The 14,263-nt window shown below is 36.4% G+C and overlaps 1 protein-coding gene across 1 annotated transcript in view; it reads right to left on the bottom strand.

The window, feature by feature from the left end:
- Window positions 1-14,263, bottom strand: part of GABBR2 (gamma-aminobutyric acid type B receptor subunit 2) — a 476,329-nt gene that overhangs the window by 230,774 nt on the left and 231,292 nt on the right. The window contains exons 6-7 of the mRNA XM_033069711.2: window positions 11,997-12,188; window positions 10,632-10,868 (exon numbers count right to left, since the gene is read on the bottom strand). Coding sequence (XP_032925602.1) covers window positions 10,632-10,868; window positions 11,997-12,188 — 429 coding nt within the window. The remainder of the gene's footprint in view (window positions 1-10,631; window positions 10,869-11,996; window positions 12,189-14,263) is intronic.

The following is a 14,263-nucleotide window of genomic DNA, read 5'->3' as shown; positions in this document are numbered from 1 at the left end:
CATTTCTTTGATTTACATGATCCGCACTTATGTCGTAGGCTCTTGTAGTCATCACTAGACATTATTTTTAAATTGCTATACTCCACCCCATTATTTTAATCACTCACAGTTATTTGACATCTGAGTCATGTAATTCCATACAGTACACTCAACACATTCTCCAAATGCGCTTGAACAAGCTCTTGAGCGTAATAATTCATTACTAACTTACAGCAATACACCTGATCAGAGCTCTTAAAGTATCTCCATTAATTCCAGACAGCATCTCAAAAGAAGTTTCTCCTATATTTTCTGTGAGCAAAAAGGATTTTAGAATAAGGTTTTGAGTTATATTTGCAAATTGTTTATTACAGCACTTTGCTAGGAAAGAACTGCCTCCTGCTCACAATGAAGCTAAAGGAGATTTGTCCCTGATTGAAACAAGAACAGGATCAAACCAGTAAAATCTTATTATATTTTGCCTGTACAGTGAAATAGTAATAAGATGAAAGTCTACTTAGAAAAGTGAGAACAGTACTAAAATTTTGCATCTTTATGGCATTTATTGTCCCAGAGGAGTCCTGGTGAAAAGCTAGTAAATAATAACTTCCTCATCCATCTGAAACCTCAGTGAGAGTTTTAGGTACACAAAACAGAATTACCAGAGCTGGAACAATCCCAGGGCAGCAGGGCTAACATCTGTTCTTGTGGAAAATAAAACAAGAACTGCAATTCCCTCAAGCACTCAGGAATTCAGTTTTATACTATTAGTAAAATATGTTAACTTGAAAATAATAGTGGTTTTTAACTCTAGAATCATTACAGAAGAGCATTCACTTCCCAAACATTAAGCTAAGCCATGTACTTCTCTAGTGCTCTCCTCTAGGAAGGAAGGGGTATAAATCAGATGTAGCTCTGAGGAAAGCATTTACAGAGAGGCTGATGCAGGAAACCTAATCTTACTGTTCTGACCAATGTGCCCACTAAGAGAATATTTTGCACTTCAAAGCTCTGTTTGGTGATTTTCATCCCCAAACCACTGGGCAGCTGAGGGCTTGGAAATATCCACGTGTCTTTGCTTGTAATTTCAAACAGAGACTTATCAGACAGTAACAGCAGCATCCCTAAATTTGCCATACATCCTTTTTCCTTCTCTTAGGGACACCGAAGGCAGGAATAACTATACCACTGAAAACCACTGTTGCTCTGGAATGCCCATAATTTACAGATTTTTTTTCCCTAAACTTCATTGTATCATCTGCAAATACACACCTGGAAGTATGGTTGAGCTGTGCCTGTACCAGCCTGCACCTGTATGAGTCACACACCATCTGCCAGGTAACCATAAAAGAGCCTCACTGACTCTTCAAGACCATCAAGCTCCATCTAGTAAATACTTATATGGTGCAGCTACTAAACACATGGTTCATGCACACCTGGCTTATCTGGACATATTTCTGTGGAATTGATGCAAGCCGTTTCTGATCTGCTCTTCAACAAAGACAGTAAAAATCAATTTTAGGAAATGCACAGTCAGGTAAGATGTTCATTAAACTCTGAGCACTAATAAACAGATCAGAAGTAGAACAAGAGACACTGGAGACTGGAAACTCAGAACCATTCAGTGATGCAAATTAGAAAAGAGCCTTCCAGGAAATCTTTTTCCTTCCCATTATATTCTCCTAAAAGCACATTTTCCTGCAGTCTTCCTTTCCAGAATCATTGTTCTTAAAAAAACATGTGTGTGGGTTAGGGACATAGCTACTGATATAATTCCTCTCCAGGGCCTCTCCACCCAGAACACAGACCTTGCTGATACTTTATCTGGTCCCTCTGCACTCAAGTTATTTCTCTCTTGGTGCAGGAGCAGTCCTCCTTTACAGACATCATTCCTTGAAAGGGGCTTGAAATAATTTTAAACTGCACTATGTAATCATAGCTCTCTAGACAGTTGTTTAGCTAGGTTGCTGTACAGACTGACACCTATGTGCTACAACAGCAGCTTCCAAGAACTGCAACTGACCCCAGTGCAGCTAAAGCACTTCAGACTTTCCCTTCTCCACCACACTGCACTTTCCTTCTGCACATCCCTTCACAGCAATGTTTCAGTCCTTCCTAGGGGGGTTGTACCTGCCAATCAGTGACAGAAATTGAGAAATTCCAAACAGAAATTTAGAAATTTGCAATACTGTCAACACCACATGCCTTTCACCACATTTCCATTTTGGATAATTATTGCAGGAGAGACTCTGTCAAAGCAGTTCTTACAGCATATATTGGCAAAACCTTGAACTGCTTTTATGGACTTGTATGCGATAAAGAGAGATCCTGATATTTTCTTGCTGACATGAGATCATCACCAGAGGTCCACAGCAATTCCAAAATATAAACCAAAGGTTGATTAGAAACATGCAGCTAAAAAAACAAATCACACTTCGGGGAAAAAAAAAAACCAACAAAAACCAAGGTTGTGGCACTACTGAAATATGCTTGCTTTCTTTAGAAGCTTGAAGAGAACTACCCCGTGAAGTACAAACCTACACCACTACTCAGACAGTGCAATCGCCTTCCCTTGAGCTTTGTTTCTTTATTATTTGTAGGGACTTCCCCTCTTTGTACAGAAAGTAGAAATAAAGCAGCTTCTAAGGCATATTAAGCATTATGTTAAACACTGTCAAGATGCAGACAAAATTATATACAAAGCAGAGGAAGTTACGAGATATCAGCCAGAAAATGTTTCACTAGCTTTTCTATAAATGTATGTTGTTCATTTATTTTCATCAAATATCCAGCTATTAAAATGACAGATGCTGCAGTAAGTGTTCTACAACTTCAGACTAAAGCCTTTTTTATTTGACACCTACTATAACTATTAAATCGTCAACTGCTGATTAGCTAGAGGGCTAATCTTCGAAATGTCACAGTTAATTTCAGATCTCATTTCTAAAAGTTAGTATTTCCTTTTGTATGCAGTTTTGCACTGTTGGCAGATGAAAACATTTGCAATGAATTTTCCTAATGAGCAAACATTGTTTATGACCTTATGCAAACTTGCTGATGGCATAGTTCAGCAGATCTCTATTTTGAGTAGTCTCCTAAATGAACTGGCCACATACAGAGCAAATTAGTTCATCAACCACCTGTACTGCTCTTGCTTGCTCATGGGAGTTGGATAATTTGCTGGAAGTCAGAAGGGAGCAATGTAGTAAGAGATTCACCATATTTATCTCTTCTCAGGTAAACGGAAATTCAAGGTTCAAGAAAAGAAAAAAACTCTGCAGGGGGTCTTGCACACAACCAGATCCCAAGTATTTTTCTTTTTTGTGCTACACAAGAAATGCCCTAACAGGAATCAAGTTCTGAAAAATGAAAAGGCAAAGCAAGGCATTAAATTCAGAACAGCTCAGAACATTCATGGGGTCAGGTGTAGAAAAAAACCTGGGATTTGCCAAGAGTCGGTGGGGCTGTGAGAATGTGTGTGTATGTGCATGTATTTGTAGATTTTCCTGGCTGTGTGTTTTGCTAGCTTGTTGTACTCCCTGAAATCACCCAATTATAGTTAATGTCCAACAAGAAATTTTCAAATGCTAAAAATTATGTTAAATTTGATTGAACATTCAAAAGCATTTTTCAGTAACAGATGTCTTTATAGTGTTAAGTATTCCACTGCACACTAAACCTTTACTCCCTTCCTTTTTATAAAATTAAATGTTCTTTTAAAGCTCTATTCTATATTAACAAGAAATTGTTTGATTGAAATTTCTGCCCTCCCCCAATACTTTTACTATTCATCTTACCTCAACCATGCCAACAAAAAAATTTAACTGCAGGTATAAATAGCTCCTGAGGCTTAATTCAGAACCGTTCATGCAAAATTAGCTGCAGTGATCAATGCTACTAACAGAAGTATTTGTTAGACTCCCATATTAAGCATAAGCTCATCCTGCTGAAGTCCATGCTAATTTTATCTGATTCTCTGCCAAAGACCAACACATTTTTTTAATTTAACCATTTTGGGTATGTTATTTTTCCAGGATGACATAAAATAATTTCTCCCTGTTCCTGTTCTGTTACTAACACCTCTCGTATATCTGAGATTCCTGTACAGCACAGTGGCTACTGAAGCCTGGAAATTGGAGGCAAGCTGCTAAGATAAATCTTCAAAAATAATCAGCATCAAAATACAAAGTAAACTTCATATAAATAAGCATTTTTTCCAGTTATGGAATATGACTAGATCCATTCAAATGCAGGATGTGAGGAACAGATTTGAAAGGTATTTCATGGCTGTGGTTTCAATTGTGCAGCAGCTACTGTGATGGAATTTTATCCTACTGTGCTAGTCTCTGGCTGACATAAAAGGAAAAGACAACACTGTATTTAATTTTCTCACTCCTGCACTGCAATTCTTTTTCCATTACACAGAAATAATACAAGGTCATAAGGATGAGAAATAAATTAACAATTTTGAAACTTGATTTATAATAACAGATAATAGCAATAAATGCAAAAAGCAGATACCCCCCTGCTGCAGTTTAAGCATAAATCAGTGAGAATGGCAACATTCATGACTTCACGTCAGCGACAAAGGTGAAGCAAATAGAAAATTACAGGAAAACATTTTTTTTAAATATTGCCATGTTTTGAATAAAAACGGAATTAAAAATTATCTCTGACATGCACTGTATTTTTCCCACTACCTGGCTCCCCCATGGAACCAGAATAAACTTCTAATATCCTGAGAACAAATGTGGTATTTAATATGGCAGCCTTCCAGTGCCTAAAGGGAGCCAAGAAGAAAAGTGCAGAGTGACTATTTACCAGGGGATGTAGTGACGGGATAAGGGTAAATGGATTCCAACTGAAAGAGGGTAGATTTGGATAAGATATTAGGAAGAAATTCTTTACTGTGAAGGGGTTGAGGAACTGGCACAGGTGGTACAATCGTGGACACCCCATCCCTGAAAGTGTTCAAGGCCAGGTTGGATGGCACTCTGAGAGGGGATAGAACTAGATGGCCTTTAAGGTCCTTTCCAACCTAAACAATTCTGTGGCATCTTTCCAAGTATAACCAACATATTTTTGCTAAGAAATATAAATATTACTGTAATTGTAAGTTACTGTGTAGTCATCAATAGTCTCTACAAAGAGAAAAGGAAAGGAAAAAATGACTAAAACAAAATCCATCTATTCTCTAGATGGACTTTGGTTCAGCGTGCACTAAATATTATTTGGTGTCCTGAGAAGACAGCACTAATTCTTCACTAATTATTAAGCCTACAAGTTATATTATGTAGCATTGAACAAAATAATGTTTGACTTTTTTTTCTTTAAATTATTCCTTAAACAAACAGTCTTTATAGGTTTCTGTCTTTTTCGGTCCCTGGTGGATTTCAACGGGACCGGAGAGTGCTAACACGTAGCTATCTCTCAGAAACCCATATTTCATCAGCTGAGAAAGACTGGAGGCCACGCTTGACGATTTCTACACGAGTTTATTTCATGCGAAAGGGGGTCAGGCGGGATTCTTGAAGAACAAAGGGCAGACACCTATATTTATAGGTTCAGGAAGGATCCAACTACAACCAATAGAAGTTTATACAAAGAACAGAAACTGACCAATTAAACATCTTAATTTCTAACCAATTATGTTCCGAAGTGCTAGGAGAGTGACCAAATTCTTAAGGAATCTGGGTCAGCCTTGGTATCTAGGATACCTTATCCATTACAGTAAGTTCCAAGGGCCAGGGGAAGATGGCTTTGGAGAAATTGTATCATCCACAAGTCTTGCTTTAGGAGAATGACTCTGTAGAAAATTCTCCTCAGCTTTCACAAATACATGATGAACATGTTCTAGGTATATGTGAAATGCTACAGAATTTAAATGTAGATGCATACATCTCCCAGACATATTTTTTCCCATAACTTTATCACTCATTAATGAATCAAATCAGTAACAGTTCAACAGAGATCTCAGTAGATCCTGCAAATCTAAATTACTTCCAGTACCTCTACCTACTACATCAGGGAACTCCTCAGATATCTAAACTGTGTCAAAAAAAACCTGTGTGAATACTTCTCTTGTCTTCCATTTTCTAACACATAAGTTATCAGAAAGACTGTGTGCTATTTGAGAAGAGGAATATATTTAGCAAGGAAACAGGACCTGGCACTTTATAATTCACAAGGGTAGTGTTACATTTAGTTTATACAAATGTCTATATCTGGATTAAGAAAAGTGGGGGGAAAAAAACTCCTTAAAAATCCTTTAGTTTTTTATTTCAGCAACTTTCACATTTATAGCTAATCAAGTGTTCTGATTAACTAAGGAAATTAGAAAAATGCACACCATGAAAGCCAAGGTAGTCCCAAATCAAAAGCACTCCTCTCCTGAAAGCTGATCATTGCAGGGGGACCATTCTAAACATGAAATGCCTTACTCAACTGGAAAATGGTCAACACCAGTGAATCTGACTCCAGAACTGGGACATTCAGATTAACAAAACTGGGAAGATCCCTGCAAGTCTTTTGTATTGCATTTCTCATCACAAAACCCTTTTCCACATCTAAAACAGTATCCAGTCTATCTTCCAAAAAGTGTAGCGGATAGTTGTATTACTCTCTTCTGATAAAATACCAGATATATGTTTCCTTGCTCTGCATTCAGAACACACAAGAAATTTATATGGTAATCAACATGATTATAAGTCCTACAAGTCTGATAAGTACGAAAGCAAAATAATAGAAGGAATCAATTTGCTAAGAAAAAAAAAATCCAGAAAGAGAGCAGAACCCTCAGGAATATTAAAGGAATATCCAAAATTTCCCTTCCAATAGATTTCTGACAGTAAAATTAGAATAAATAACATTTTGTACTGAGTTTCTGATACATAAAAATAGGATTTGTCATGTCAAGTCTCTGGGCAACAGCCTTATCTGTTTTCTAAATGCTGTGTCCTAGAAAATTAAAAAAAAAAAATAAAAAAGAACAAAGTTGAAAGAATGATATTCCATATAATCAGGAACCAGTCCAAGTCTTTTCAAAATTGTTCAAAAAATTCCACATCTTCTCCCCACTCAATGGTGTTGTTTTCTATAAATAATTTCAAAGAAAATGAAAACTGGGTAAAGGGATTTATTATTTATGACATGACAGTTTTTCTGATATCATATTCACAGAAAGCATAGAGAAAGATGCCTCTACTTAATAGATTTTCTAGTTTTAGATTCTTGTCTACAGCTTCTTGTCTATCTTCTCCTACCTAATAAATAACAACATAGTTTACTATTGGATGAGTTTTTGAATATTGATAAGAATTAGTCCTCCCTTTTATTTCTTTTTTTTTCCCAAAACTTGCTTTATATTTGGCACAGATACTCCTGACTAAAGGAATTTCCTTGTTCTGTTTAGAATAAGTTTTCAAAAATAAACTGCAAAAAAAATTATATTACAATACATATTCTGGAAAAATAAATTAAATTAGATTTAGCACTCCAAGACTTAAAACTCATATTCCAGTGTAAGTTTTAAATTAGGTTACAAATTACAGCAATTTATTAGACCGAAGAATAAAAAGTTTAAAAGCATTTCTGGTAAGAATTAATCTGCTCCTTCAACTTTCTGAACACTACAATACAAAATAATTAATATTCCTCCAAAACTCTTTTTCTCCATGCTGTCTGGAAAAGCTTGAGCATTGAGCACTGTAATTATGCCCTAAGAAAGTGTGGTTGTTGTAGACTCTCTTCTCTCCATGTCTCTCTCAATAAAATGTTTTGGTGAATTACAGGTATAGGAAGCATGATCCTTGCAATTACCAGATTTGGGTTGTGCATTGTCATTATGACTTGGTTGACCAACGATAGAGAGAAATTACCAAGTACCTCAGACAGGTACTAAATACAGTGAGTAATCATGTAGTAATTTATTTGAAAACCATTATACCTGAGACAATAAAGTCAGTAAACATAGTTGAATGTGGCTGATGAAGCTTTGATTCATTCCCTCCCTAAAGGGATTACAGTAATTTCACGATTATAAGCCGCACCATTTTGACTAAAATTTTGGTCCGAACCCAAAGTGCGGCTTATAATCAGGTGCGGCTTATAAATGGACAAAGAACAAAAAGTTGCTGTTTTAGTTTGGAGGACAGGTGTCTGCTGAGAAAGGCAGGAACTTCTCTTTGAAATGAAGAATGTAAACCCCCTCCCTCCAAATTATTATAATTTGGAAATCAAGAGGCTTTCAGGCAAAAATATGGAAATTAGGAATAACAGTTCTTTTCTAGGGAAATCAAAATAGAAATACAGTACTACAAAGAAACAAACTCCAAACCCTGACAAAGTCAGAGTACAACCTGACACCCCGTCAGGCAGGGTGTTGGTAGCAGTCCCATTAAATGGTGGTTGCATCCTCCTGCAGTGACAGATGTGGTTCAGTTGGAGCAGTGCTCCTGTAGAAGGTGCAGTTTCCCTCTGGAGGTCCAGTGGTGATGTGGAAAAATCCGGTTTTTCTCTGGAGTCCAGTGGAGAAAGGGGCTCCCTTAGTGTCCCAAAACCTCTGTTTTTATCTTGGGCTCTTCCCCCTGGCTGGAGCAACTTTCAATGGGATGCAGTAATTTTATCAGTCACACAGTGGGACTCAATGGGCCATTAGCAGAAAATGACTCACTGGAGGAAGGATGGGTTGTGAAAACATAAAGAACAATGCCCTGCCTGGTTTCAATGGATGGCCCATTAGCAGATTATCTGCCATTGAGATAAGGATCACTGTCCCCACCCTCAACAGATGGTGATAGAATAGATACCTTTTATCACACTCTGTATTGTAACATGCGGCTTATAATCAGGTGCGGCTTATATATGGACAAAAAATGAAAAGTTGCTGAAACCCAGAAGTGCGGTTTATATTCAGTGCGGCTTATAATCGTGAAATTACTGTAATTCCATCCTCTCTGCTTGTGAAATTTTGCTGGTGTCTCTGAAACTAGTAAAAAAAAGTTTTCTTTCAAGCTTAGATTTTTTGGGCTTGATTTTGTTGGGTCAGGGTTTTTTTTTGTTGGAGAGGAAGTAGTGAAGGTAATTAAGCAACACTAATGAAATCTATCAATTTCACCATAACTGGCTGCAAAACTAAACAGAAGGCAAAAATGATAAGAAAAAACAAACAAACAAACAAAACCAAAAAGGAACTCCATAGCAATATTCAATTTCAAGCCTATTGATAAATACTACACATGGAATAACACAGAACAAATATAACTGAGTCCCTGAAGAGTCTGGTTCATAGCTGCTACTGTCTGAAGGCTTCAACCAGTCCTACTATGGATACAATGGAATAACAAATCGTTTTATTGAACTTTCAGTCAAATTCAGTGTAAAAAGAAAGAAAAGTTCATATTGTGCAAGCAACTAGATACTAGTATTGGCTTGTCATATGGTTGGTTTCTACTTAGAAATTCTGAATTAGTTTCAATTGTACCATGTCACAAAAAACTTTTTCTGCCATTAACAAGGACACTGAAAGGTTGAGACTTTGCATCTTGTTGATTTATTTCCTCCTTGAACCAGTTTCTTACATGTATGACAACTTCAGTTCTTCTACTTCAACATGTTTATATGTTAATTGATATCCAAGACAGCTTATTCTAACATGGGGACAGAATCTGACTAGCTCCCTCCAACCTTTCTCCATGCTCTAGGTACAAGGAGATGCCCCTCTGTGCACCACTGAAATACACTTTTCTTCGAACACTGTTTCTTTATCTAGCCATACTGCAGACGAAACACACTTTAACAAAGCATGTTCCAGTAGACTCCTTGTTGCAACTATTGGAAACTCCAAACCATTTTCCCTGAAATGAAGTCTGCTCTCCCTTGGTGAGCTCTTCAGACTCCTGAACACACATGCACTGCTAACTTCTGACAGATGCTGTCTCAGATACAATTAAGCAATTAAGAACTTTTAAGACCACACTCCTGTTGGCTGTTTTATTCTGCTAAAAAGCAGAAGTGTAAATAAATTCTAAAAAAAAAAACCCAAAACCAAAACACTAAGGGTTTGCAATTGTATAATTGAAATCAGAATTAGGATACTACTGTATATGACCAGTTCTACTTAATTCAATGTGAGCATGCTTTATACTTTACTGTGACAAAATACAAATTATAAATAAATTTAAATTACAAATGAAGCATGTTGCAAGAATATCTAAGATGTACAGCACTGGAATTAGAGACAGCATACTATAACCTATTGCCAAACCTAAATGATAGAGAGAAATATATACTTTCGGATCACATTCCAGTTACTTCTTAACTGCTAAAACATTAATTTATAAGGTCACTGCAGATTGCAAAATTTGTGGTTCCCTTGAGACCACTTTGATTTGTTAATTCAGATGACATTCATGCTTAAAAATCTGATAACTAAGGAATTGTACAGTGTCATCCCTTGGCATCTGAAGACAGGTAATGAGCAAGACTGTCAAGGCAACAACATTAATTTTTAATATAAAGTGGAACCTCTGAAGATAGAAGAAATACTGAACTATGTTTCTTTTTCAAGCGTACTGAATATTTAATACTTGTTTCCACTACTGACACAAAATCACAAGCCTCCTGCATCCCACAATTATCTGATGAGCACTTACCGTTACTCCAAAGAACCTGGTTTCATTCATAGCATTCAGAAAAATTTTGCCGAGTTTGTGATTCGTGTAGTTAAAATCTTCAATTTTTTGGTGCTTGTTGGTGGAATTCAGATAATTCATTGCCCGCTGTAAGGTCCTGGCAATCACCCATATTCCATCATAGGCATAACCATGAAATTTGCTGGATTGCCCATCGCCACGTTTAGCATTGTATTCCTTTTCATACTGCTGTGGAGTCTGCAGAAGAGATTGAATTCAGTTTTACCTCAAGACTTAAAATTTTACTGAGTTGAATCTAAACCAACAACTCAAACTACACTTTCCAATTTAGAGACGTGCATAACTAACACAGAAAAGGCCTCCAAAATAAAAATTATGAAAGAAAATAAAATTCAAGAAACATGTATTGCCTGATTTAAAAACTGCTGGTGAAATTGGGAAGCAGAACTAGAAGACAGAGAAACTGAGAGCAGTTGTACCGCCTCACTGTATAAACTACAACTTGCTTTATTTTACTTTTGTGCAAAAGGCTCCAGTTCAAACAAAACTGTACACTGGTGAGCCATAATACTTGAACAGAGAATAAGTCTGTATCTCTGCAAATTAGTGGTCTGATTACTCTTTACAGGATAACACAAATCAAATAACCTTTAATCGAGCAACTGTTTGCTCAATATGAAATTTTGAGTGGCAATTTGTCTCTATTTTACAAGTTCACTATGTTCTGGATGTTGTGCTATCACATGATGAGTTGCCCTTCAGTAAAGTTGCCTCTCATGATCACTCAGGAAGGCATGAAAGGCAAACGGGAAAAAAATGGTGAAAAACAGCAAAATCAGGCATGTTTATTCATTGGTCAGAGTTTGTATGGATTTGTTCTGTGATAAAATTTTATGCGCTTTATGGAAACACCATTTTTTTCTATTTAAAGCAAGCCTCACCTCCTTCTCCCTGGTTCTGAGACGCACAATCACCATCCAAATTGGTCGTTTTTAGAATAGGTTTAAATATAAGAGTTTTTTGTTTCTGTGTTCAACTATTTAACTTGAAGTGACATAGCATATGATACTAAAGACTGTAATTCAAACTTTGATGTACCTTTAAGTATAATGTTCATACTGGGGTAAGAGGGTAGATTTGGACAAGGGACTTCACTGCTTTCTTACCCTGTAGAGAATTAGATTTGATTTTCAAATATTTCAAAACAGCAAACGAGTAGAAAGTGGTGAAACTAACTGTGATGACTGCCAGGTCACTTGGTAGAAGAGTGCTTTACCTTCACTTCCCTCCTTGGTGCTTTACTGTGCCAACCCAGCAGTGAGAGAATTGATGGCATAATAAAATAGATGGAAGAAAAAGACTAACCCTTCCTGATATAGTCTTATTCGTTTTTGAGCTGAGAGGCTCAAAATCCACTCCAATATAACCTTCCATGGCTGCGAGAAGATTTTTGCTGAGACACTGTGAGGAATTAATCCAGGATTCCCACCAAAGATTTTCATACCACCCTGGAATAATCCACTGATATTTGCTGCCATACATTTCTTCATCATAAGCCTGCAAATAAGAAAAACAGAAAATATAATGGACATTGTAATAGAGGTATTGAACATAAAACCAAGTTTTTGTTAACTTTTTTTTTCATTATTAATGAACTTATGGTGCAACTGGGGTACACAAGTATTTTGAACAGTTTAGAACAATTACTTGCTAATCATGAAGACTTTTTTTGAAGACTCCTGACTTTAGAATTCAGGATATGAGAATTTACTAAACCCTGTTTTTCTTTCATTGGATTATTTCTTAAAAAACAGAAAAATGAAACTGTATTCTAGAGCAGAGGGAGTGAAAGAGAAACATAAACAGAAGGAGCAACTTTCCACAGTAAGTTCATAACAAAACTTTACAGGAGTGATAGAACCATCATGTTACCACATTTAAACTAAGTTATTATCACACTTAAGTTAAGGACTAGGTAAACTAGAAAACTTGGATCATAGGCACCATCAGATCACGTGGGGCAAATATGAATTAGGTGATTGCTAAAAAACAGACCTCAGTAACATTAGGTTAGGAGTTCCTGCTGAGAAGCATGAATGAATAGTGAATTGATAAAGCAAAATCTTAATGATTTTTTTTTCTCAGTAAGAATTGTCTTCATATGAAATTCTGTATTGTTGGAATACTGAATAGAGCTCACTGCAATCAAATATATTCAGATTATAGTTGTCTCTTTTCAATATTTAGCATAGGTATATATAACAAGAAACAGAAATACTTCCTTAGTCAGGGACATAAGCTGTTGTACCTAAAAGCTGATCTATTCTCAAATATTCTCTTTGGTTGGGAAGAGTGTTGTCGGATAAAATTAGCAAATTTTATCTCAGATATTTCTCTCACTGTCTTGCAACTAGATATTTTTCTTTTGACATTTCAGTCAGCCTCCATTTCAAAACTGCAGGTTTCATGCTTGTTTGGCTCCTAATATAAGCAATACTTGAGACAGAAGGTCTAAGATAAAAATTCTAATTTTTAGAAGTACATGGTGTAAGCTTAGAGCTCTTAACAGGAAAACTGCAACATTTTCACAGAAAATATTACAGAAGGAGGAAATTATAAGAATGCAAACAGGACACATTTTGAAATAACTGTTTTGAAAAGTATCTCAAAGATCATACAAAAAGCCTATCAGACAAGTAAAGATCAATAGCAGAATATATTAAACAGGACAGCCTCCTAAATATGTTAATTCCTAAATTAAAAATGGGCTTTAAATCTGTGAAGTCTATTATAATGATGCCAGCTCAGTTCATAACAGCATTGTGCACAAAGCACATTTATTTGGCCCCTGGTTGCAGAAGCTTTTGTTCAGCCAAAATCAAATTTCATGCCTTTGTATATAATGCTGCTTGAAAGTCCTGTCTGCAACCTGGTGTGCATCTCATATATTACTTATTCCACAATCGACATAAACAGTTTGTCTTTGTCTTGCTTGTTAACTCTGCCCTTCCAGAAACATATCTGCTTCTGTCCTCCTACCCACCTCCCCTACTGCACAGCTATGGAGACACCAGGGCCAGGGCCACCTGTGAGGAAAATAGCAATTCCATCCTGCAGTATTTCCTTCTAAAAGACTTTTCATTATACAGTTAGATCATTCAAGACCTTTCAGTGACTCGGTGTTTTTTATCTGTCAGTTTTCAAATCACGAGGATGCAAACTGACACAGAAAAGTGCTTTTAGAGAAGGACAATCTTATGTAGCTTCCCCTGCTCTATAGAGATTAAAGTATCAAATTGTGTGTTGCCAGAAAGTATTGACTGTGAACTATTCTGAAATTAGAGCTGCTGGAAATTTTCTGTTTGCATAAGCATTTGTAGTGTTTCCTGCATAATCTGTGAATGTCCTGGGAAATGGGCTGAAGATTGAAAATTTCAAAATAGCCGGAAATTTGATCCGAGAAACAATAGATTATTCCCAACATGGTTGTCTGAAAGACTGGTTATACTTTCACATTTCTGTAACGATCTAATTTAACAAAACACAAAACAAACACTTTAAGAGCTGTCAGCTCTTCCTTTGAGATATGGTGGAATGACAGGGCTTGAAGGGTAGTCTGGGGAAGGCAAAAG

This window comes from Catharus ustulatus, chromosome 1, assembly GCF_009819885.2.
Source record: "Catharus ustulatus isolate bCatUst1 chromosome 1, bCatUst1.pri.v2, whole genome shotgun sequence".
Classification (NCBI taxonomy): domain Eukaryota; kingdom Metazoa; phylum Chordata; class Aves; order Passeriformes; family Turdidae; genus Catharus; species Catharus ustulatus.
This window is presented reverse-complemented; position numbering and strand designations above follow the sequence as displayed.